We start from the raw sequence: 23,579 nt of genomic DNA, 5'->3' as shown, positions 1-23,579 counted from the left end.
TATTCTTCTCTGTTTGGGTCCGAATGCCCTTTGAACCCAAACATGTTACATGGCCGGCCATGAAATGTGGTTTTATACTCATGAGCTGCCATCCTCTTGCTCTTCCTTGCTTCTCGGACTCGTATCCTCCCTGGGCCCCCGAGGTAGGTAGTGACGGACTGTTACGCATCATCGGAAGGAACTCGAGCCAACATGACGATCCACGCCCACGCCGTCGCCGGCTCGCCAATGGCTGCCCCTGCTCACATCCCCTAGAGCGCTGCTTCTGGGGTCGTGCATACCGTAGCACTCACATGAGACTAGGTATCTGACTAGAGTAAGCACCATCGCCGGCGAGACTGCCAAGGTGCATGATGGGCATGTTCCCTTTCCCAGAGACCTCCGGGTGAGGGGGCCTTGACCGAGTGTGAGGCCTTTTCGGGTTCCCCAATGAGACTTGCTTGGCGCGAGCCGAGGTGCATCTCGGCCTCATTCTAGAGGACGTCAGATGTTGGTGGCGTAGCCTGGAAATTTACCGGCACTATTGATCAGCCGTCCTGTGTTGGCCGTACGTGGGGAACATGAGAGTCAGCTGGACAAGACATCACCGGGTTCTGACAGGTATCAGGTTGCACCGGGGACACGGTCGAAGGCCTGCAGCAGGATCAAGGGATGGCTTGCCGAATTCCAAGGACGACACCTTGGTATGAGAATGGAGATTGATTGAATCAAAAGAAAAGTGCCGGGCATTATCTGCTCTTTAAAGAAGCGCCGCGTGCCGCGAGAAGCTGGAAAGATACGAGGTTTTATCTAATCATGGCATCACATCACACAACCATTCCTCCTATCTCCGCCTCCTAATAGATGCCCAGAGGACTCTTCTGCCTGAAGTCTCCTGTGGAGGAGATAAGGTAGCCGGACTGCTGCCCCGGGATTAGCCCATCTCGAGGGAGCTCCGAGACGAGCACACGGCGACACATTCATATGCTGTGTTGTATGCCCGGCACCCCCCACCTAGGGTATCACCTAGATATCGTTGTCTGTCAGATTTCCAAGGGGTGTCAGAGAAAGTCTCAAATGAAGAGGCACATCGAGTCTGACATGTCAGATGGGTGTCCGTCCAGGACACCCCGTGGTCACGGGAGAGAGTAGGAGCTTGCTCATGGCCTTGTAAAAAGCCTCCCGCGCCGGCTTTATGTGGAGGAGTTGCCATGCTTCACCCGGCGTCAAGTGCTTGTCAGACTGCATTTTCGGGACCAGGTGGAACACCACCACGTTGAAGAGCCTGGGGTAGCGGGGTTGGCCCGTATATCGCGCACATAGCAAGAGGGCAAAAGCAGTGAGAGAGAGAGAGAGAGAGAGAGAGAGAGAGAGAGAGCCGTAGGTCGTACGGCAGCCCGATCATGCACACATGGCGAGGTGAGGTGAGGTGCCGGCGCTCTCTCTGACAGTAAGAGTGCACTTTGCCATCTGCATGGCCAGACCGGCCAGACTTCGTATCCAGCTTGCCAGCCAAGATTGATTGTCCTAAGAAACCACGATGTCAGCCGATGTCCCAGGGATCTTTACCTGAGACATGCTTTTGACGGCACGAAGAGCCCAGCTCAGCAGCCATGAGGCCCAGGCTGTCTGGCATTCGGACGTGAAGATGATGGATGGCGAAGGAGACATCCCACGCAGTGTCTCAGCGCGGGTAGTAGAGCATGGCAATGGGAACGCGCGGCACCAATCGCATCTCGTGTATTGAGCCTGGCAACTCGGTTGGAAGAAGGAAGCATCACCAGTCAAGACGATGGCTGAAGGGATGGCTGTGCCGTGTCTCGATGGTCAAGGTTCATTAGGCTTGCTAGGCTTGCGCGGTGCATTGTGCTGCGCTTGTAGCCTACCTACGTACCTAAGGTAGGTAGCTCTTTATAGTGGGCGGGCCGTATTGCCAGCTAGGGTTTAGGTGCACTATCCGATGGGATCCGCGCTGTAGCCCACCGTGGATCCTCCACTCCATGCGGCTCGGCTCGTGCTCCCGTATTCTTAAGTTTAGATGCTACTCCGTAAGGGTTGCTAAGGTAAAGTTGCCTAATCTCCTCCACGTTGTTCTTCACGACACCGACTTTGTTGGCTCGGGTTAGTCTGTCTTGACTAATGGATGCGGCGCCCGTCTCTCTCCCTCTTTCAGCTCCCGAGACTGTCGCTTATTGGACTACAATGACAAGCATGTTTTGCACTTTCCAGGTACCTACTGGTGGGATTGGAGACGCAGAGCCAGGATCGTCGAGGAGCGATCGAACGACGATCTGCATACCGGTCTGGACAAAACGCCCACCCATCCAGCCACCCATTCATCTGCCTATCTCTGTACGTAGATCGAAAGTGATGCAGTAACCAGTGAGTTCCATTGTGAGATTTTGGCCAGGATGTGATTATCAATGGTACACACCCACCCTCCCTCCCTCCCCTCCCACCCCTTCGCCATCAAGATTAACACTGATTGATTAATCAATAGAACCAGCAGGGAAGGCAAGAGATAGAGAGAGATAGCCTCTGGGATGTTTGTCTGCCCCTGCCACAAATCAGAGCAGTATGAACCGTTCACTGGCTTCTTCTTGGGCACTTACAAGCACACACACACGCACACACGCACACACGCACGCACGGGACATCCAATCGAGGTGCCAACGCGCCGTGCATGTAGAACCTCACGGCCCAAGGCTCCTGCATGCCCGTCAACCCCAGGTCTCCTGCGTGATTGTTTGCCTCATTCTTTGCTTGCTTGCGTGCTTCCCTTTGCTTTTTGGCGGCCTGCTGCATGCCTTGGCCCCCCTGGGATGATCGTTTTCAGCTCGATCCTCGCTCACAAACGAGACAAGAAGAGAGATTCTTCAGGCAGCCTTCTGGCACCACTTCACCCAGGTTTGCATCCAGCTATTCCCTTCCAGTCCAGGAGACGGGACGAGAATGACAGGGCTCCCTCGGACATGACGGGACAAAAAGAAAGCATAAGCTACTGTTGTCCACGACAGCACACCAATTGCGGCACTCCGCAACGTCAATCACCTTGGCTTGTCGCCCTCCAGGAATGGGGGTCTGGTTACACGAAGCCCCCCTCCCAGGAACTTCGATGCAGTCAATGCCTGCATCTCGCTTGCAGGTTAACTATGCAGAGACAGGCACTCGCCTCTCCCATGCTCGTATGGGCCCCCGAGCCACACCAGGACGACCGGGCATCCATGGATCGAGAAGACGCCACGCAGCCGCCAGGCGTTCCAACCAGCCAATTCTGCACGTCGTCACGGGCAAACATCTCCCACTTCTCCTCTTGGGTGCAAAACGCCCCTCCCGCTATTGTCTCTCAAGGTTGGGCTGGCTGACCCTTGCAGCTCCTGTCCCTAGCCCCTGCCAGGTTGTGTGGATGGTCTCTCATTTCCTCCGCATCATCTGAGCAGATCGAGCCTGGGGAGTCCCCAAGATGGGTCGCTTCCAAGCCTTCGTCCCTTTCACGTCTCTCGGTGATCTCTGATCCGTATTCCAAGAAACCAGGAATCGTTCTCAGCTGGACACTAACGACTAGGATACAAATTTCCTTTTTCCATTCAGCTTCCCCATTCGGTTCTTCTATATACTTGATTTCCCCAGGAACCCTGTTCCCTTCTATCTCGAAGCCTTGACGGAAGCGGATCTGAGTTGATCAAGCGACAGGCGGAGTTCCAACACAACCTCTTCCCAAGGGGCCGGATCGTTTCTTTGGTGCACAGCCCAACCGGTGTGTTCGTCGTGACGAAATCCTGCGATTCCTTGCCGCAGCCAGGACCGATCCCTAACGGCTACGGCCGCTTACACTGAGCACATCTGCCATCTGAGCGGCAGATCTGGTCTTTGACCGATCTAGCTTCGGCTTGTGGCCCCGGCATTGCAACACAGCAACACAGACTGCCACTTGGGCATCTTCCGACGTCTGACCTGTCGCACCGCTCCACGATCCGTTTCGAGCCCAGGCACCCTGCCGGATCCCAGCCGTGCTCAAACAGCTTACGGATGACCGATGAGAGACCCAGCCTCTACAGACTCTGTCGCCATGACTCGAGCCAAAGTTCCCGATGAGAAGCGCCAGAGGATTGCGCAGGCTTGTGACTCATGCAAAAGACGCAAACAAAAGGCAAGCTTCCTTCTGTCAGAAGTTATCCCTATGTCCTGTTTTCCCAGAAGAACCATGCCCCGAACATCCCGATGGTCATTTCATTTGCTTTGGTTGATACTTGCTCGTTATATCGGCCGTGATGCCGTCTCATACACAGGATTTTGAATCTTCCTGCCGGATCCTCTAGCGAGCGACCGGATGGCAGTGTCCCACAATGATTAAAATTTGAATTTGTAACATACGGCACCATCGATATTCGTTCATGACAACATGGCGATGAGCTATGCTGAGGCTTGTGTTCGGTGTCCTTCAGTGGAAGAGGTTCCCTGCACCACTTTATTTTGGTGCCTTTCCTATATCTGCTTGAGGCTATATCCACATATCAGGTTTAGTCGGACGAGAGTAGTCTGCTCTAAGTTCATCTCCCCCGGGAATTGCTGCCCTCGGAATCATGCTTTCATCTGCCACCTTTACATTTTGCTGGCCCTGTGGCGACAGCTTTGAGCTGACACCGACTATCTCACAGTGCGATGGGTTGAAGCAATGTACGACTTGCGTTAAGAGGAACTTGATTTGTTACTACCCCAACAACGACAATAGTGCCAATGAGATAGGAGGATCTCCTGCAAAGAGACGTGCCATAGACACGTCGTCGGCGTCCCCTCAGGAACAGACACAATCAAACCCGGCTCCCTCAAAACCAAAAGAAGCACCGAAGCTTCCCGAGGAAGAGAAGTCAAGTGATCCAGAGGACTCCTTGCGTTCATCCTCAACAAAGGTCGAGTCGGGTATCCGATCTTCATCTCAACAGCAGGTTTCACGTCACAAACGAGAGGTCTCTGATCAGAGACTGGAGTCGTCCTCGCGAAATAGTACGATCAGTGGCCCTGACGAGGAGGCCTGCCTTTTTGCAATTACCCGTCTACTTCATGATTCCACGGGGCGTCTGCGTGAGTTGGAGGTAACATCCTGAATTCCGTCATCTTCTCTAACACATGATCCCATCAGTCTATGTGGGCGATTCTGCAAATCTGTCTTGCCTCCATCTCTTCCGGCTATGCATTGAAAACACGAGCGGTGCATCGCCATTCACAACGGACCCTCGACAGCGAAACATCGTTGAGAATGTTGTCTCCTTACCGTCGGATATCAAACCGCCAGCACCATTGCCTCCTCGCCACACTGCAGAGATCCTTGTGAACTCTTTCTTCACTAATGTAAGCACTCCGATTTCTTGAGCCAAACAATTTTTCATCCGCAATAACATCCATTCCAGACGGCCGGACTTCTCGATATCTTTGACGAAAATGCTCTCAAGGGCGCGGTCGATGCTTGCTATTTGGATCCTCTGTCGGCAGAGCGATCGTTGATAAGCCTTTTGAACCTGGTTTTCGCTATAGGCCTCGTTCTCGCGACACCAGCAAGTGGTACACATGAAAGCGTTATTATCGCGGAACTTCGCTGCAAGCGCTTTGATATGGCAGAGTTGTTTTTCCAGAGTGGACGAGATATTGGTGATCTGTCTTCAACTCTGTTAGACGCTGACTTCCGGGCGATCCAAGGACTGGTGCTGATCACGGTCTACATGCTTGCCACGTCCAAGAGGAACGCGGCATATGCCTATCACGGTTCGTCTGAACACCGATATTCGGCGGCAGTGCTGACATGTTTTTTTTTTTTCAGGCATTGCGGTGCGCCAGTCGTTCGCACTAGGTCTTCATCGCATAGAGGCACGAGGGCTGTATATTACAAAACCCCAGTACGCTTCTCTTTGCAGTCTCTGGCGGAGCATATTCATTCTCGACCAATTTCTCGCTGCCTCTCTGGGCCGCCCACCTGCCATATCACTCGATCACTGCCCTGAGGGCGCTCTAAAGGACCCGGCAGGCGACAGCCTTGAAGATACAGATCTTCACAAGATAGGCATCAATGCTTCTGTCAACAGCTGTCTCATCATCAGTACTGTTCTGAGGAAATTCTACTCCACTCGCAAGGTGTCAGCCAAGACAGCTCAAGAAATTGCCAAGACATGCATCCAGTGGTCGAAAGAGCTGCACCATGGGCTGCATTGGCGACAAGCGTCACAGAAACGGATCCCCCCTGCTCGAGGCATGACGATTCTACACGTGAATCTGTTCTACTGCCATTCAGTCATTCTTGTCACCCGGCCCTTCTTCCTGCTCCTTTTCATCAAGCAGCAGGCGACGAGAGGCACTTGTCAACCTCCCAAGAGTGTTCGATTTGAGCAACTTGCGGAGACATGCATATCGGCTTCGTATCACACAGTACTGATGGTGCAGATAGCATATGAAGCTGGCTACCTGCCGCAACGGAACCCTTTTGTTCTGTGAGTGACCTTTGCTTATCGATGTATCATTCTTGAATTGTTCTGGATATTTGCTTCTCAGAATTGCCCGAACTCAACATCTTCAAGCCGTCTCTCTTTTGTAATCTATGAAATCCAACACTCTCCCTCCTTTTCGCGGTCCTGAACTCAACTGACACCTCTCAGGTACTTCCTATTCGCGGCCTCCTTGGTCATCCTCGGCAATGAAATCTCTTCACTGGTTCACAAGGTTGAATACTCCGCTACGATCTCGAAAGCAATCGAGATCATGTCGAGTTGGGCGGAAGCCGACCCTCAGGCCGAGCGCTTGCGTTGGATCCTGCTGGCTTTCCGGGATGTTGTAGCCAAGCAAGCTGCAAACCCCGAGCGAACGTTTCAGATCATGGGAAAGGCTCTAGATGGCACAGTCGCCAGTGGTGACCCCATCATGACCTTCTTCGCAAACTGTGGGATTGCACGGAGCCATAGCATGGCATTACTCAAGCCCCCAGCAGAGTTCAACGGCGTGCGTCATCACTCGCTCGACTCCCTCACGGCTCACATGCATGAAGCTTCTGAGCCTGGCCCCCTGAGCGCCCCTCCGAGCATCGTAGGCGGGGTGGTCCCAGCCACCGGTATGGCAGGGCACTACGTGACTCCCACTGCAGAGCCTGATGCAAACGAGACATTGAGCACGGAAGGATCATTCGATATACAAAACCTCTGGGACTGGGCCGATCCCAGCAGTGCCCAGAATATGGTCCACTGCAGCTCCGTAGGAATGGACATGCCAATCCCAGGCACAGATGCGGACGATGACAGACTGGACGGCTACCATGGCTACGGTGGCTTCCTAGGGACACACCTGGCTGGGATTAACGGGTTCTACGACGGCATGCACCCAATTGCACCGCTGTACCATACGGCCGACATGGATTGAGAGAGACCATCACCCACGGGACGACCAGGGCACATTCACCGCCCAGTAATTTATTTCGACTCAGGCTATCACTTGCTTTCTTGAGTATCACATGTTCGTGTGGTGCTTATGACTATCTATCAGGAACAGGCTTCGCAGCTGAGCTGGCCGAGCCTTGAAGGGGTGTGTTATCCAATGGTTATGTAGGGGCTTTCAGGTCCTCTGCAACACAAAGTCGTACTCCAACGTCCACTTGGCCCGCTCGTCCCCTTTACGGGGGGAGAAATGCACGACGAGATCATCCTTGACTGCGAACACCGCATCGTTTGTGATATAGCGATCGCGACTGTCAAACACCTGCGTCGTCAGGGTCCGATGGTTCGGACCCGATACTATGAAGTGGATGTGTGCCGGGCGATAAGGGTGCCGGTCCAGCATCTCTAGCAGACGGCCCGCTGGGCCGTCGCTCGGAATGGGATACGGCGTCGGCCGCAATGCGTAAAAGGCATAGCGGCCCTGGCTGTCGGTCTGAAACCGACCACGCAGGTTCATGTCCTGTTGTCCCTCATCCTGCTGCTCATAGAGCCCGTTGGGTGCCGAGTGCCATACATCCACGATGGCACCGGCGATCGGCTTCGCGGTTGTGCTGCTGAGAACTCGGCCGGAGACAAACGCGGTATTGGCGATGGCATGTTCGTACCACGGGAGATCCGGTGTGAGGTCGTGCACTATGGAGGAGCCGTTGGGCATCAGAGGGGCGTCGAGGCGGTAGAACGGCCCCAGAATGGCAGAAGACGTTGTAATGTTGTCAGCATTGCTGCTGAAAGATGGCGGTGATGGAGCCGCCAGTTGGTTGGAAGTGATCTCATCGACAAGCGACTCGAGGCCTAGGATGTCGCATAGCAGCGCGGTCTCGTTGCGGCGGTCAGTGGAAAGCTGGCCGCACTCATTGATCTCCATATGTGCTGTTAGACAAGAATGCTACACTGCTTAACAAAGGGCTTTGTTTTTGGACTTTACAAATTCCACTCCCGCCATCCATTCGGCGACTGTGAGGTTGGTCTCCCTGGCGAAGCCGTGGAGATGCTGCAGGAGGCTTGGCATGACCTGGGCTAGACGCGGGTTTGCCTTTGGACCAGTAGCTGCAATGACTCTCTCCGTAAAGTCGAGGTTGGACACTGCTGTGGTGGTTTGACCAACTTCGTGATCATCAACAGCGATAGCCGACGGTGCCATCTTGGATGAAGAGAGCAGTCAGAGTGCTGCCAGTTTGGAGAGCAAGTGTTGCTTGAAAATGTTTGTGCATAGATTGTATCCTCTATCATCTGGGAACTCTCTGACACTTAACTATCCATCACCATCTCTTAAAAATCTATCCTTATCGAAGAGCAGTGGTGACTGAGACATGTGGACAGATGCAAGATCCATGACAGCCTACGTCAAGATCCACTTGGATGAGGTTAGAGATAACATCTCATGTTGGGATTGCAGTATTCAACGATGATATGGCAAAATGAGGCTCTGTGAATGGTCTTGTTTTGACGAGTGATACCTTGCTTCTGGGCACACAGAGACATGAGCGGGCCTGACCGACTTCGGTCGGTGACCTGTCGGCTACCGCCGATAACCACGCACATCTTTCGTTGCATTACAAAAGGAGAACACTGCAGTGATGGTAGCACTCTGACTTGCGGTGAACCATGCTTAGAGTTGGGCACTGTTCCCGAGGAATTCCTTGGAGGGCCGAGTTGCAAGCACGTACTGTTGAGGACGGTGACCTGGTCATCTGATGCATACATGAGCCTTTCAAGTCATATTTCTGCAACTCATTTTTCCTTTTTGACGGAATAGGCAATCGGTGCCCATTTGTCTAGCCTTGACGGACCAGCCCTTCTCATAGAAAGCCTGCATTTTGTTGTTGAAACCCAGGCCGCGATTGGGCGACGGGTCTTTGACCAACCATTCATATTATGTGTGTCTTAAGCCATTCAAGCATTAAACAAGCCTCTTGACCTTTAGTCTTGGTTTGAGACATTGTGATGAACATGTTCGGCACGGATTCTCAAGCCACTTGTGCCGCCGATGGAATGGTGATGAGACAAAGCACCGCAGTAACCCCCAAGCCGTGCCGGAAAGATCCGCGCCCTGGGGCGACGAAATTACCTCCCGGTGACCCGGCGTTGGGAACAAGTCGTGCAACAAACAGGAGTCACACGGACCTTGGCATCTTCTGGACTAACACACACTTATGATGCATGCGTAGGCATATGCACTACACAAGAACAAAAAGCAAATAAGTTGCATCTTCACCGCCCCCCCCCAACTGAATCTTGTTTTCTGCTCACGACGGCCGCCCTCTTCCGAAAAAAAAAAAGCTTGTACCTTTGCGACCGGCGCGGGAGTGGCGTCTTCCGCTGCAAACTCTCGCGTCCATCCAGCCCTGATCTCAACGAATCATCAGAGTCGGGTTGCTAGCCACAAAGATGAGATCTCCATACCTCGTGACACCCAGCCCTGACCGCCAAGGATGACGTTAGGCGACGCTCTGGGGAGGGGAGGCCCGGACCATCAGGGACACGAAGGCGTTTTGGACTGACTTGCCCTCATGATCACAAGGGGAGACATTCGAATCTTTCATCCCTACAAGATACCACAGGAAGTCTTTTGTACCTAGGAACTACGTAAAGGGTGGTAAATCAGCATCTAGAACAAACCTAACAGATCACTCATTACTCATTGGGCATCAGCATACCTGTATGCAGGAGTGTTGCAAAGGTAGATGTTCGTAGATTTGTGAATTGCAACACGACTAAGACAGCACCGCAACACCATCCAACATGCACATAACCGGAAGACGCAATCACGCATTTGCCCCTGATCACCGCAGACCGCCTCGAGTAGGCGCCAGGAATATCCATGCAGACATCGAACCAGATTGCCAGACGGCCAGACAAGACAGCCGCCTTCCCCACCCATACATATATGTATGCAAAGGGTATATAAAAAAAAAAAAGCAAAGCATAAGACCTCAACACTCTCTGCAAAGGAAAACTCCGATATCGCCTGATTTCCTTTCGCCTGAGCTCACCACGTCTCCGGCCCAAACGACTGCCCAGCTGGAAGGACCGTCCGGATCGCCGTGTCCTGGAAGTCCATGGTCGACGTGACGACGTCGTTGCCCCACCAGCTCGGCGGGTTGATTTCGTTGAGGGTGAAGGCGAAGAAGATGACGAGCGTGCTGAGGGCCAGGCCGAGGTCGAGGCCCGACGACGTCAGGAAGTTGAGCCGGCTCCACCAGCCAAAGTGCCGCTTGCGGATCCAGTACTGGAAGACGAAGCCGACGATGCCCCAGGAGAGGTAGTTGAGCGGGCTGGCGGGCGGGATGAGGCCGGCCCCGCCAAAGATGAGCGGCGCCATGAGGAACTTGAAGGGCGACTTGGGCCACTTCCTGGCCGCGAAGTAGAAGATGACGGGCACGACGGCGCCGAGGGCGAAGAAGAAGAAGAGCGCCGAGTAGATCTGCCCCGGAGAGAACATCCGTGCCGGGCCGATGAGGCCCCAGATAACCGATGCTGTTGCGGTGAGAGATAACATTAGCATGAATGATTCATAGATTTTCCATCTCGTAAGGGATTTACCGGAAAAAAAGACGCGTCCTCCAGGACACGTGAAATGCTCAGGCTGTGTTGTTTCACAAACACCATCGATATTGTTGAGAGCAAAGTTTAGCACGGCAATCTGGATGAAGCAGGAGAAAGTGGTCGCTACGACCTGTGCCAGGAACATGGTTCGCGGCGGGATTTTCATGTAGTGACCGAATTTCAAATCAGCCACGAACCGCAGTGCTTGAGACATGGTGATGTAGCCAAAGGTCTTGAAACTAGATGTGATGACGTTAGTTAATAGCTACAGCTAGAGTTCCAGGGCTTGGACTCACATCATGAGGGCCAACGGCCGACCAGGTTGAATGTAGCCGTAGACGAATTCGGTCAGGACATTGAGGCCGATTTGGTTGTTTGTCACCGCTTCAATGATGCCAATGGGCAGCGCAAACCCAAAGGATATTACCACTGCCAGCAAGAATGCCCACCAGGTCAGGTTGGTAGGGTAAGCGAGGATGGTGATGAAGCCCAGAGCGAGCATCACACCAAACAGGCTCATATACCACCATGTGGGGGCCTCTTTGTACTTTCTCATTAGCTTCATATGTATGTCTGGCTTCTCCTTGGTGCTGTTCCTATACTGTCGCCAGATCGTCTTGCTGTGATGCAACCAGGTGTAGACGACGAGGGACGTGATCGCCGCAAATGACAAGCCGTACGACATGGCAAAGGTAGTGCTGTACATGATGGTCAATATTGAACAGGGGATTAAAGGGACAGCAGGGGCTTAGGTACAGACCTCAAGAATAGAGGCGAGTAATTCCGGTACGCCTCTTCGTCCAGCGTGAAGTCTGTGGTCAAGATACGGCTGACGTTGTACTTGGCCCCAGTGTTGTCATAGGTACTCGAATCGCTCATAGGCAGGAACTGAGCATACCAAGCACCGCTGTAATGCAGTATACTGGCGCCAATGACGAAGAAAGTAACGACACCTATCGAGATGTTGGCGATGGCGTGCCTAGATCAGGAGACTCCAATTAGTCAACGTGATACCCAAGGTTGCTCAAGCACCATTGCAATGCATACCAGGGTGGAATCAGCGGAGAACCAACGAATCCGGCTATCTGAGTCCAGTCAAACGTTATGGGGAGTATCGACAAGCCTGTAAGGCCACCAAAGAGCTGATTCACAACCGGATTCTTCGGGGCGATCCAGGTCGCAACCGCAAAAACGCTGAGGAACTGTGCGAAGAAGCCCGGAATGAAGTAGTACAGAAATGAACAGAGAGTTATGATGGCAAACCATCGATATCGCGGCATCGAGCCTCCTAGAATCGTAGGGTCGTTGGGAGGTGGTCTCTCATACATGGCATTCATCAACGTCACTGCCACAAGATTGCCTGGCCATATCATGGCGGCAGGGTACACTGAAACAACTTGTCAACATCGAAGAGTGTAAAATCTCACGGCCGCTTCTTGGAGACTCACCGAGGAATTTCCTCATAATACCAGCAATGCCGTATCCGAGAGACTGAGAGGATATGGTCAAGAGTAGCTGGAAGATCATACCAAAGTTCTGCTTGTAAAAAACTAGTTGAGCAAGTACAATGTCGGTAGCATACGCCACGGAGAATGAGACGCTAGCCATGACGACAATGATGGCATGTTCCTTGACGTTGAATGGCCCGGGATTCAGGGACCAACTAATCCCAAAGGTTGTGAACTCCTTGGACGGCATCACCTTTGCCCATCCATGGCCCATGGGCCAGGCAACAATCTGTGCCACCAATGGACCGACGCTGATAGATGGCTGTCGCAGGGAGAATATGGTGTTCATGGACGCCCCCGCGGTAACTAGCGTCAGTCCAATGACCCAGGCTCTCACAGTGTTGCAAGGGAGGTCTTCATCATAGTTCTTGACAGCAGCCCTGACTTCCGGGTAGGGCGAGTCCTCCGTGTCATGTTCGTCGGTACGCTTGGCGGCATCCTCGTCGTCGAAACTATTTGATGCAGCTCGATGGATGTCCAAGTTGTCCAGACGGATGTTGTATTCTTCGGGCATGTTTGGATCTAAGAGAAGTTCATGTTCTGACCCTTCTTCATCATCCTCGTCAGGCTTGTAGTTACGAGACTCACCCCACATGGAGAGGCGGTTCTTCAGCTCGTCGACGGGGTCAAGGTGGCGGTCAGAGGAACTGCTCAGCCTTGATGTCGCCGCCGTACCAGAGACCACCTCTCGTCCGCTGGCCTCCGCATCCTCCTTTAGGTCTTGATCTGGACCGTCGTTTGCCATGGTGACACTCGGAGCCGTACCGGACGGCTTCTCGTGTGGCAAAGGCGCTTCTTACAACGAAGGAGCGGTTCCACGATCAAAAGACCTAGAGGAGAACGAGCTGGGCACAGCGGCACTCTATATGGGGTTAAGACTGTCTACAAGGAGGCTGCTCGAACTTCCAGCCCGGGGTGCTGGGTAGGCTAAACCAGCTTTTGTTGATCGTCGGCTTGGATCAAGCAACAAGACAGCCTTGGCAGATAGCAGCAGGCTGATGCACAAGGAGCGCCCAAGCAATCCCCGGCACACTGATAACAGGCCAGGGGCGAGAATTGACTTGCTTTGATAGAGAAGAGATATCCAAAAGCCTTATAAGTTGCGGAAGGCGATTGGCTGGCGGGACAGAATGGCCCTGAACAACAGAGAGAGCATAAAGTCGCCGTGTGTCACCCGTCGAGATAGCCGATGGAATCAATGCGGCTATGGGGACCCTTCTCTCGTGCAATTGGCCGGCTCGAGCTTAACTGAACCTTGTCTCCTGGTCAGGTAAACGAGGTTTTCATGTGCTGAAAGTTGCACCGAAACAATGGTGTGTGATTGCTTGATGAGAGGTCTAGTTGGTGCTCATGCGTTTGATAGTTGGTGTTGGATCCAGGGATGTCCTCCAGGCAACGTCACTCCCTTGAGGGATATGGAAACTAGATATGTGGGCAGGTCCGAAGAAACCAAACATTCTGGAAATTCTAGAAAGAAGAGGTTTCAACAGATGCACGGTCTCATCGTCGTGAGCTTTCCCGCTGGAACCTCAATTGGTTGGGCGTGCTTATGAGACTCTCGGATCGTTATCTGGCCTCATCAGATATTATGAAACACTTGGAGCTTTGGAAGGACCTACCCTCAACAAGTCATCTCACTCCAAGACTTTGATACGTGGAAACAATGCTACAATACCTAGGTATGCCCAAAAGTTGCGATAAGAAAAACACGTCGTCAGTTCATTCTGCAGGAATGTGGCTTCGGGATCTCCTTTGTCCTGAGTTTGAGCCGTGGTGTGGCTGCCGCCGAAACCAGCGCATGAGCGTATGGCTCACAGGTGCGACACTGAGTCTTATCAAGGTGCCCGCTGTCAGCACCCCTGTGCTAGGCTTTGGAAGCGCCCCCACCACCTGCCTTTAGGCTGTCTAGAGCTGGATCCAGCCCTGTCCAGGCCCCAATTGCTTCACTTATCCCTCTATGGATTAGCGTCCACGGGCCCAATCTTGAGGTTTCCCAATTTGGGTCTCTATTAACAAACACTTCTCCAAGAGAGCATTACTAAGTGAGATAGCATCAAGTGTCTCCCATCACCGACAAACAGCACTATCTGTACCTGAAGCTTATTTCTCCTGTCTGAACACATAGCCACGGACTGACTAGCCATTGCTCTCTCGCGAGAACATGGCCGCGCCATGCAACGCCGAGTAGTTGTCACTGGCCTTGGGGCCATCACCCCTCTGGGGGTTGGCATCCGCCGTTCATGGCAACGACTTCTCGACGGCGAGTCGGGTATCGCAAGCGTGGCGCACTTTGAGCCACAGAGCAAATGGTCTGGCCTGACTAGCACTGTGGCTGGCGTTGTCCCTACCACCGTGGAGGAGACTGGTCACGAGGCCGGACTGTGGCGGGCATCAGATTGGATGAGTGCCTCGGAAGAGCGCCGCATGTCCAAGTTTGCCCAGTTCGCCGTAGCCGCATCGGAAATGGCCATGAAAGATGCTGGCTGGAGGCCTACGTCGCAGAGTGACCTGGAGGCCACCGGCGTTTGTCTTGGGAGTGGGATAGGCAATCTGGATGAGATGTACAACACAAGTCTTGCATATGAGAAAGAGGTAAACCCATCTATCCACGACTGCCGCGCTACGAGTATTAACTCTTGTCTCCGAAGGGATACAAAAAGGTGTCGGCGTACTTTGTGCCAAAGATCCTCATCAATTTGGCCGCAGGCCATATAGCAATGAAGTACGGCTTTCAGGGGCCCAACCACTCTGTCACGACGGCTTGCACGACTGGAGCGCACTCCATCGGCGATGCGTCGCGGTTCATAGCTTGCGGTGATGCCGATGTTATGATCGCGGGCGGAGCAGAGTCTTGCATCCACCCTCTGACATTTGCGGGCTTCGGCCGTTCCAGATCGCTGGCCACTTCCTTCAACCATGACCCTGCAGCGAGCTGTCGGCCCTTTGACAAAGACAGGGCCGGCTTCGTCATTGCCGAAGGCGCGGCCACTGTCGTATTGGAAGAGCTAGAGCATGCCAGAGCGCGCGGGGCACGTATTCTGGCCGAAGTCAGGGGCTACGGGTGTAGCGGCGATGCTTATCACATGACGGCACCCCGTGAGGATGGGAGAGGTGCCTTTTTGGCTATGAGACGGGCGCTGAGGAATGCCGGGATCAGACCCAAGGAGGTCGACTACATCAATGCTCACGCAACCAGCACACCAATCGGGGATACAGCCGAAGTTGCTGCGATCAAATCAATCATGCTGGGCGAAGATGGCGTTTCCAGCGAGTCCGAGGTCACGGTCAGTAGTACCAAAGGAGCTATTGGACATATGCTTGGGGCAGCAGGTGCAATCGAGGCTGTTCTTTCGATCTTGTCCATCGTCGAGGTAAGTCAATCTCAAGGCTTCAGACCACAGGATACAGGGGACACATTGCTGAACAACGCACAGGATGTCGTGCCCGCGACACGCAATCTCTACTCGCCCAAAGTCAACGCAGGATTTAACTTTGTACCGCATCACCCTCAGGAAAAAGAGGTGAACGTGGCCATGTCCAATAGTTTCGGTTTCGGAGGTACCAATGCCAGTTTGGTGTTTTCGAAGCTCCGGTGAACATCGGAGCGGGTCCATCATCGAAACCTTTTCCGCTCATAACCGCTCACACCTGTAATCCTATGTAGAACCGCCTTGTGTAATAGTATTCATGAGGAATGTACAGCCTCATCAAGTAATATATGTGATTGACCAAATTGAAGAAACATACTCTCAATCAATTGAGTTCAGATGTGAATTCACATGCAAATGCATGTTCAATTTAAGATTGGCGACGCGGCGCATTTACTTTTCACCGACACGCCAATTAGCGTCGCTCCATGACGCGAATATTCTTACCCCGGTCGCAAAAGATTCCACCAGCCCGTAGCGTCAGGGTCGTCCTTTTCTCTCGTCAACTCCCTCTCAGAGAGCACATCGGCCATGGCTTGTCGAAGCTGCAGGTCGTCATTCGACCTCCTGACGGGGCTCGTCGGACCCGCTCCTTCCAGGAGGGCCTCCAATGCCTTTCTGCGCAACAGCAAACCCTCCCGCGTCCTGTCGGTCCAGGCCCGGAGCTTCCACCGGACGCAACAGCGGCGCAGCCAGAACGATGTGCCCAAGCCGGCCTCGACGCAGGAGCAAAGCTCCGGGGTGATGGACAGCATAACGGGAGCCGCGGCAAGGATAATGCAGAGGACGGCCGAGCCGTACCGCGTCTACGGCATGACAGATCAGCTCTACAAGAGCTGCTCGAAGCAGGCGGCGTACAAGATCTCCAAGGAGGACCGCAAGAACGGTACAGTGGCAACGACGGAAGATGGCGAAGAGATTGGCGTTGGCGGCGGCACATGGCACGATGGTAAATTCTGCCCCCCTCCTGCAGGAGATATTGCTTCCGTCCGACCGAACCTGGAACTAACGTGATGCGCCTGTTGGAAAAACAGACTTCGGCCTCCCCGCGAGCTTCAGCACCTGGTCGCAAGTGACCATGCTGCACATGTACCTCATAGTAACGCGCCTCCGCTGCCTCGAGAAGGAGGGCTTTCTCCACTGGCAGGCCCAGCTCGTCGACCACTTCTTCCACGAGGCCGAGGACAAGATGGACCTCGTGCACAACATCTCGTCGCGCATGATACGGCAGCGCTACCTCAAGGACCTCTTCCACGAGTGGCGGGGGCTCATCCTTGCCTACGACGAGGGCGTCGTCAAGGGCGACGCCGTGCTGGCGGCGGCCGTGTGGAGGAACCTGTTCAAGGCGCGCGAGGACGTCGACCTGCGCTCGCTCGCCGCCATTGTCAGCTGGATGCGCCACTCGCAGCGCCAGCTCGACCAGATGGAGGATGCCGCCATCATGTTCCACGGCACCTCGGCGTTCAAGTTCCCGGCCAAGTCGGAGCTTCTCGTGGTGGACAGGCCCAGCCAAGGACTGGACGGAACGTTGGCCTCGCAGCTGTCTCAAAATTAGGTCCCTTGCGAGGACCGCCGACTGTACAGGAGGGAGTACGGCCGAGATTGTACGAATTTGTATGAACTGGTGAAAATATCAGCACCGTGTAGTATACTTGCATCAACTGGTGGGATTTGGGAGGGTTCTCATAGAAGGTGTGGTGCATCTGGGTAAAGCAAAAAAACCAAAGCCCTTGATTAGTACAATGATTCTACATATCGCAGCATGTAATAATACCCTCTCTCTATCTCAATCTACCCTCTCCCACATCTGGAACTCGTACTCGGCATTGTTCTCAACCTGCACGCCGCCCGCGACCTCCTCACCAGCCCACCTGTCGAGCTCCTCCTTACTCTTCCTCACCCACCTCCCGCCCTCCGACGGTCCGTCCCCGTCCTTGCCCTCCTCCCGCAGCGCGAGCGGGAAGTGCGTATCGCACTCAAAATCCGTCAGCACCCTCGTCAGCAGCACGCGCCTCGCCTCGGCCAGCTTCAGCGACGACGCGTAGATCTGCCCGCCGCCAATGACGAACACGCGCGCCACGGCGCCCGACGCGGCCCGGGCCCGCAGCAGCTCGAGCGCCTGCTCCAGCGACCCGGCGCGCAGCGGCTGCTGCGCCGAAGGGTCCTCTTCTGAGCCGTGCAGCTGCGGCTGCGGCTGCTGGCCACCAGAGGCAAAGGACCGGCTGACGACGACGTTGAGCCGGTCCTTGAGCGGGCGGAAGCGCGGCGGTATGCTGTCCCAGGTCTTGCGGCCCATGATGACGGCGTTTACGGCCGGCGCCGGGGACGGTTGCGTAGCCTGTTTATCAACGATATGTGTCTCAGTATGCGTCCGTAACTTTTGACTGGCGTTCCTTACAGCAGATGTGGGGGGCAGTCGCTTGGTGACGCGGGCAAAGTAGGCCATCTCCTTCTTCAGGCCCGTCCACGGCAGTGTGCCGCGCAGGCCGATGCCCATGTCCCGCGTGGCGGCGACGACGAGGGTGAGCTCCAGGGGTGACGGCGGCATGCTGGTTGACTGTACTCCTGCAGATCCTGACGTTGAAGAGGCGGCGTCGGCTGGCATCTTGCGGCCAGTAGAGTAGGGTCAGGCCTGATTCTCAGCTCGGGCGAGAGGCAAACAGCCAGGCAGGGAAATCAATCAAGGTGATTGGAAAAGATGCCAGGTTATCCTTGGCCAATTGTCACTCAGTCAACGCCGCTGAACGATTCCCTGGTGATACAGGCTGAAAAGGGAAGTTCGATCAATTAGACGCGCTTGTGAAGATGCCCCACGTTCAGGACGCGCAGCACTTAACAAGGATACCTCCCTAGCTCTCAGCGGCACTAAAGATCAACGGCACCAAAAAGGGAAGTAGAATGGATGAGCCAAGATCGAGTCTGTCTCTCGACCGTACAATATGTGTATGAAACTGATCATTCGCTCGATGTTGCTAAATCCTCATTGTTCTCAAAGCTTCTAGAAGCTGTCCTTTTGTGGGGAATACCGATATGCATCTCGACAAGGTTGCCCTGGGGGCCATGTCGAATATGATATCCAACGAAGCAAACCGTCCAACTCAAAGCACGTAGCCGCTCGTGCCAACACACTCCCATTCTCTCACTGCCATGCCCTCTTCAAGCTCTACACACCACCAAAGCACCTCCTTGGCCTTGTCCAGCTGGTCGCTCTCCTCGTAAGCTCTCGCAAGCGCGAACCATGCTTCCGAGTAGTTCCAGCCCGTGCCCAGCTTCGTCAGGCCCGAGAGCAGGGCATGGGCGCGATCCCGTGCCGCCAGCCTATCCATGGCGGGGAACGACGTCGCTTTGTAAGGCGGAGGTAGCTCCGACGTTGACTTTGGCTTGCCCGTCGTCCACTCACCGTCCTCGTCGTTGAACAGTGCGTCCTTATTGCCCTCCTTTGAATCTCCCGACTGTGTCTTGTTGAGGCCAAGAGGGGCGGTAGGGAAGGGTGACTGAACAGCCTTCTTTGGCCGACGCACAACTTCGGGGTTTGGTATGAGGCTTTCCGAAGTGTGCATCGTCGGAGCCGAGCCATCGGCGAGCTTCATCGGAGGAATCACGGGTGGTGGGAGCACGTTCTCGCAGTAGATGTCTAACAGAACGTTAGACAAGCCAACGATGGCCTTGGGATGATCGGGGAAGTGCGTCAGCGCTGTTTCGAACTCGCCGCGAGCCACGAAGACAGCGTCTCTTGCCAGAGAGAGTTGACCCATCTGATTTTTTATTCGTAAGTTTCTTGTCACCATCATCTTCTTTCAAATGCTAATAGTGGACTCACCTCGGCCAGTACGTCTCCCCAAAGCTCATCGACACATTTCTTCCCGCCCCACCCAATGCGCCTGAGCGCCGCCGAGTCGGGCGATTCCTTGGTGATCTCGGTTTCTAGAGTCTGAACCAGCTTCTGAGCTTCTATCACGGCCTTGGTGGCGTCATCGTGCATCTCGGCCTTGCGGTAGAAGCGAGCAATCATAAGCCAGACCTTGACGAGGATTGCTCCCCTTCTCCTCCGGTGGTGTTCCTTGGAGAATTGAACAAGTGGAAGGAGATTTGAGGTAGACTCTACACTTTCCACAGAGACCTCCCCTCCGTCCGAGGTCCGTGATCTCGATGACGTGTACGAATCCATGTGTGAGAGATGCCTCTTCATAGAGACAGGCGGCCCGCCCGACGAGGCCTGGCGGCGGTTGGCGAATTGGAAAAAGTCCAGACCTTGGTAACTATCGCCCACAGGAGTAAAATAGTTCTCTCCGTCGACCACCGTCGGCTGATGTGGTACAGCTCCGATGCTCGACGCGCGCCGCCGATGTCCGCTGCTATCCCGTTTGCGAAGACTGCTTCTCTTATGAGACTGGCTTCTGCGGTCATTCGTGCCTGCAGACGTTCGCGCGCGCGCGGGCTCGTCCCTGGTCCCGTTTTCTCTCGTGATTTGGATGGTCGGTGCCTGCGTGCTTGCGACTGTTTGCATCGTCGTCGGCCGCGAGACCCCTTGTCCTGGCTTTTCGTTGTTGCTCATGATGCTTGTGCGTCGGGTCCCTGGCCGCCCCGACTTCTCTGAGCTTCTCCCGAAAATACTTCCCTTGATACTCCGCAAGGTGCCGGCCGAGCTTTTTGGAACCTCGGTTGTCTTGGGAGCGGCCAATGCTGCTCTAGGTTGGAGATCTCCAAAGAGTCGGTTGAAAAGACTTAACAGCTCGAGACTGGCATTTACAGCAGTGGTAGGTCCCTCCATGACCTCAAGCAGGGCCAGTTGAGTCATCTTGACCTCCAAGATGCCTTCCTTTTCGTAGTCGTCCATATCATCAACTACACCTCTGCTCCCCTCGTGCACCTTGCCGTTCATCTCTTCCGCCTCGTTGAGATGGTCACTCCTGTATAGCTGTTCGGTCCCGAACAATATGGTGGGGTCTTTGAATTGCTCAAGTGCTCCTTCACATGCCCGAGCTGCCATGATGTAGTCCTGTCTCGCGCTGAGAAGAAGGGATAATAGATGCCAGAGCGGAATCAGAGCCCGCTCCTTCCAATATCGCCCATGGTAGATCTCTAGGCCCTCCGTAGGCGATTTGTTCGCGAGAAGTGTGGTTTTGACAAGCTCGATGGCAGTGGTAAGCTCCCGCTGCTCCGCAAGAAGCACTGCCAGAGCGAACATGCTTCTCAGATCGGCCACAAGACCATACTCGGGAGATAGGGATTTTCGCAGGCAGCTGATCGCCTTGGATCGGATGTCTACTCGCGTAGACGACTCGTATGTCACGCGGGCCCATTGTGCATGGGCCAGCCCGAGAGCCTGCCAAGCGAGGGCTTCCACTCGGGGAGGGAACGACTGCCCCGAGTTGGTCAGCGGTATGCTCCCTTCGTCCATCGCCGGAGAATGAGAACCAGGCTTCGCGCTCAGTTTGTGCAGGGTCTGTTCCAGTTCGATGCTCAGTTCTCTTGCCTTCTCAGCCGCCTGCCTGTCTCCATAGCGGCATAAAGCATTGATGCAGGTCGAGATAGTCTCTATCAATGTTGCGTCGTCGTCCAGACTTGGTTCCTGGTGGCCAGTCTTGGCGACGCGAGCTTTGCCCTTCTTGACCAAGCTGAGATACGAGTCGAACGCCTTGAAAGCTAGATCAAACTCGGCTACGGAGAGATGGACGATGAAGAGGTGGCGAAGGATGGAGGTCGAGTGGTATGTCTTCATGGACGCTCGATAGAGTATGTCGAGGACACCCCGGCTCAGGGTCTCCTTCCCCCCCTGACCAAGGTCCTGGTCTATCCAGCCTCGACCGCTGAGTATTGTCCAGTTTTTGACAACCAAATTAGTGAAGATCTCAACTTCCTCTCTCTCTTCGTCAGCTCTTGGAAATTCCGTCTCCTTGAGAAGCAATGCCTCATACGCCGCTTCAACCTTCTTTAGCTCAATGCGAAGCTGATTGCGCGCAGACGAGTCGTTGGAGATCTTGGGGACATGGCCAGTCGGAAAGGGCAAATCACTCTGTAAGATCGTCGAGAGAGCTGAATAATATTCGAACCAAATCCGTCGACGAGCCACAGAGCCTCGGAATCCGTAACCGCCAGGAAGTGAAGCACCCTTCGAAGCCTCCCAGTACTTTGCCCACGACCTGTAGCCCGCCAAACAGTTCGCATCCTCCAAGCTAGTTTCCTCGAGCTCTACCGTCCTGCTGGAAAGCATACAGAACTCGGTCAGAAACAGTTCTGACCAGTAGCGCGGCTGCGTTTTGGCTTGGGGTCCACCCCATGTGCTTGAAAGAGCCGGAAGACCCTCTTCGAAGACTGCCAGGGCTTCTTGTCTCTGGCCATTGCGCGCTAGGCAGTTGGCTCTGAGATAGGCCGACTTCATGGCACACACCCTGGTCCATTCTGACACCTTTTCGGGGTTCTCTGTGAGAGTGTTGTCCTGCTCGAAGCCTTTCGGTAGGCGCACGGCCGCAAGACTGTATTCGCCCACCACCCAGTGCAGCCACCCGACACAGACCTGGGCTTGGAACCTGTCCTCAAGGTGGTCCGTTTCGCCATCGACGGCAGAGAGCAGTTTCGGCAGCAGACTGGAAGCGTCGAGGTCCTTGGCGGTTATTGCAGGGGATGATTTCTCGGCGACGGGTAAGTTCCTGGTTGCTTTCTCGATCGCGACCTCCGTCTCAGCAGTCAAAACGAGACCTATAGTGCCAGAACTTAGTGAGTGGTTCGCGAAGGAAGAGGAGTCGAGTTGCAAACCCACAAGCTCTCTCGGGGGCATGCTTCTTGATCTTGCGGACGAGCTCAGGCACCGCCTCCCAATTGCCATTGCACCGCGCAGCATCGAGCTGCGAGATATACTGCGCAGCTTTTGCGGGATCGTGCTTTATGAAATCGCTGGGTAAGTATGCGTACGTATGACCTTCTGAGAGCCTCAAAGACACTCTCGCTCACCTTCATTGTGCCTGCGTAACCTGGGAATATCAGGGGTAGGTCAGGGTATCAGAGGTGTCAAAGGTGTCGCATGAAAAAAAGAATGAGGAATCTTGAAGGCCTGAATGTGCTATTGACTGAACGGCAGCTGCGCATCAAGGCATGCAGCCGTCATTATCAACAGCAGCGCCTTGTTCACAAAGATGTCCTAGGGTTGGAACGAAGCTGGGATCAACAGCGTCACTTTTCTTTGGAAGTCACAGACGCGGTGAGTGCTAGCCTCATTGCAAGCTGCATTGGGTGCGACACTAGCCCACCTCCAAGTGGAAAAGACGGGATCTTACAGGGGCCGGGCTTGGCTGATTGGCAACATCAGCCTGTGACAGAGCGGCCCTTGGACCATTGGCTCAGCACGTGTATCCGCTGCTAAAGCTGTAGCTCAGCCTGAAAGCCGCTAAGAAGAGCGCCAACCGCATCCATGATCGATAAGAGCTTCGAGATGCTGATATGAAATTTTTCATGAGATTTCGACTTTCTGGCTTATCAAAAGGCAACAGAAGAGTTACTTCAACCCATTGAGGGCTCACCACAGACTTCTACGGCAGTTTTCCGAATTCATGTCGCATGCCTCCGGACAATCAACCTCATCGGGTATTCAAATGAGAGTGTCGGCATATTGCAAGGCTTAGCGACCTCCAAATTCTCCTCATCTCAGT

At 54.2% G+C, this 23,579-nt stretch overlaps 6 protein-coding genes across 6 annotated transcripts; 2 read left to right on the top strand and 4 right to left on the bottom strand.

Moving 5' to 3' along the window:
• Positions 1 to 4,562: 4,562 nt before the first annotated feature.
• E0L32_008989 (uncharacterized protein) lies at positions 4,563 to 7,377 on the top strand (the record flags this gene model as incomplete). Its single annotated transcript, XM_031143906.1, has 5 exons — positions 4,563 to 5,061; positions 5,120 to 5,328; positions 5,388 to 5,739; positions 5,795 to 6,458; positions 6,624 to 7,377. 5 exons carry the CDS (start codon positions 4,563 to 4,565, stop codon positions 7,375 to 7,377), a joined length of 2,478 nt encoding a protein of 825 aa, XP_030991509.1.
• A 192-nt stretch (positions 7,378 to 7,569) lies between these two features.
• E0L32_008988 (uncharacterized protein) lies at positions 7,570 to 8,592 on the bottom strand (the record flags this gene model as incomplete). Its single annotated transcript, XM_031143905.1, has 2 exons — positions 7,570 to 8,310; positions 8,377 to 8,592. 2 exons carry the CDS (start codon positions 8,590 to 8,592, stop codon positions 7,570 to 7,572), a joined length of 957 nt encoding a protein of 318 aa, XP_030991508.1.
• Positions 8,593 to 10,440: 1,848 nt separating this feature from the next.
• Positions 10,441 to 13,250, bottom strand: E0L32_008987 (uncharacterized protein; the record flags this gene model as incomplete). Its single annotated transcript, XM_031143904.1, has 5 exons — positions 10,441 to 11,236; positions 11,294 to 11,695; positions 11,758 to 11,976; positions 12,045 to 12,384; positions 12,446 to 13,250. The coding sequence occupies 5 exons, from the start codon at positions 13,248 to 13,250 to the stop codon at positions 10,441 to 10,443; spliced, it is 2,562 nt and encodes an 853-aa protein (XP_030991507.1).
• Positions 13,251 to 14,677: 1,427 nt separating this feature from the next.
• E0L32_008986 (uncharacterized protein) lies at positions 14,678 to 17,488 on the top strand (the record flags this gene model as incomplete). The annotated part of the gene is made up of 5 exons (XM_031143903.1): positions 14,678 to 15,097; positions 15,154 to 15,876; positions 15,940 to 16,063; positions 16,451 to 16,882; positions 17,034 to 17,488. 5 exons carry the CDS (start codon positions 14,678 to 14,680, stop codon positions 17,486 to 17,488), a joined length of 2,154 nt encoding a protein of 717 aa, XP_030991506.1.
• Positions 17,489 to 17,719: 231 nt separating this feature from the next.
• E0L32_008985 (uncharacterized protein) lies at positions 17,720 to 18,538 on the bottom strand (the record flags this gene model as incomplete). The annotated part of the gene is made up of 1 exon (XM_031143901.1): positions 17,720 to 18,538. One exon carries the CDS (start codon positions 18,536 to 18,538, stop codon positions 17,720 to 17,722), a length of 819 nt encoding a protein of 272 aa, XP_030991505.1.
• Positions 18,539 to 19,031: 493 nt separating this feature from the next.
• Positions 19,032 to 22,890, bottom strand: E0L32_008984 (uncharacterized protein; the record flags this gene model as incomplete). The annotated part of the gene is made up of 4 exons (XM_031143900.1): positions 19,032 to 19,688; positions 19,754 to 22,632; positions 22,694 to 22,814; positions 22,885 to 22,890. 4 exons carry the CDS (start codon positions 22,888 to 22,890, stop codon positions 19,032 to 19,034), a joined length of 3,663 nt encoding a protein of 1,220 aa, XP_030991504.1.
• Between the last annotated feature and the right edge of the window lie 689 nt (positions 22,891 to 23,579).

This window comes from Thyridium curvatum (assembly GCF_004353045.1).
Source record: "Thyridium curvatum strain D216 chromosome Unknown NODE_62_length_255573_cov_84.952434, whole genome shotgun sequence".
Lineage (NCBI taxonomy): Eukaryota > Fungi > Ascomycota > Sordariomycetes > Thyridiales > Thyridiaceae > Thyridium > Thyridium curvatum.
The sequence above is the reverse complement of the archived record's forward strand: the minus strand, read 5'-3'. Positions and strand labels throughout refer to the sequence as shown.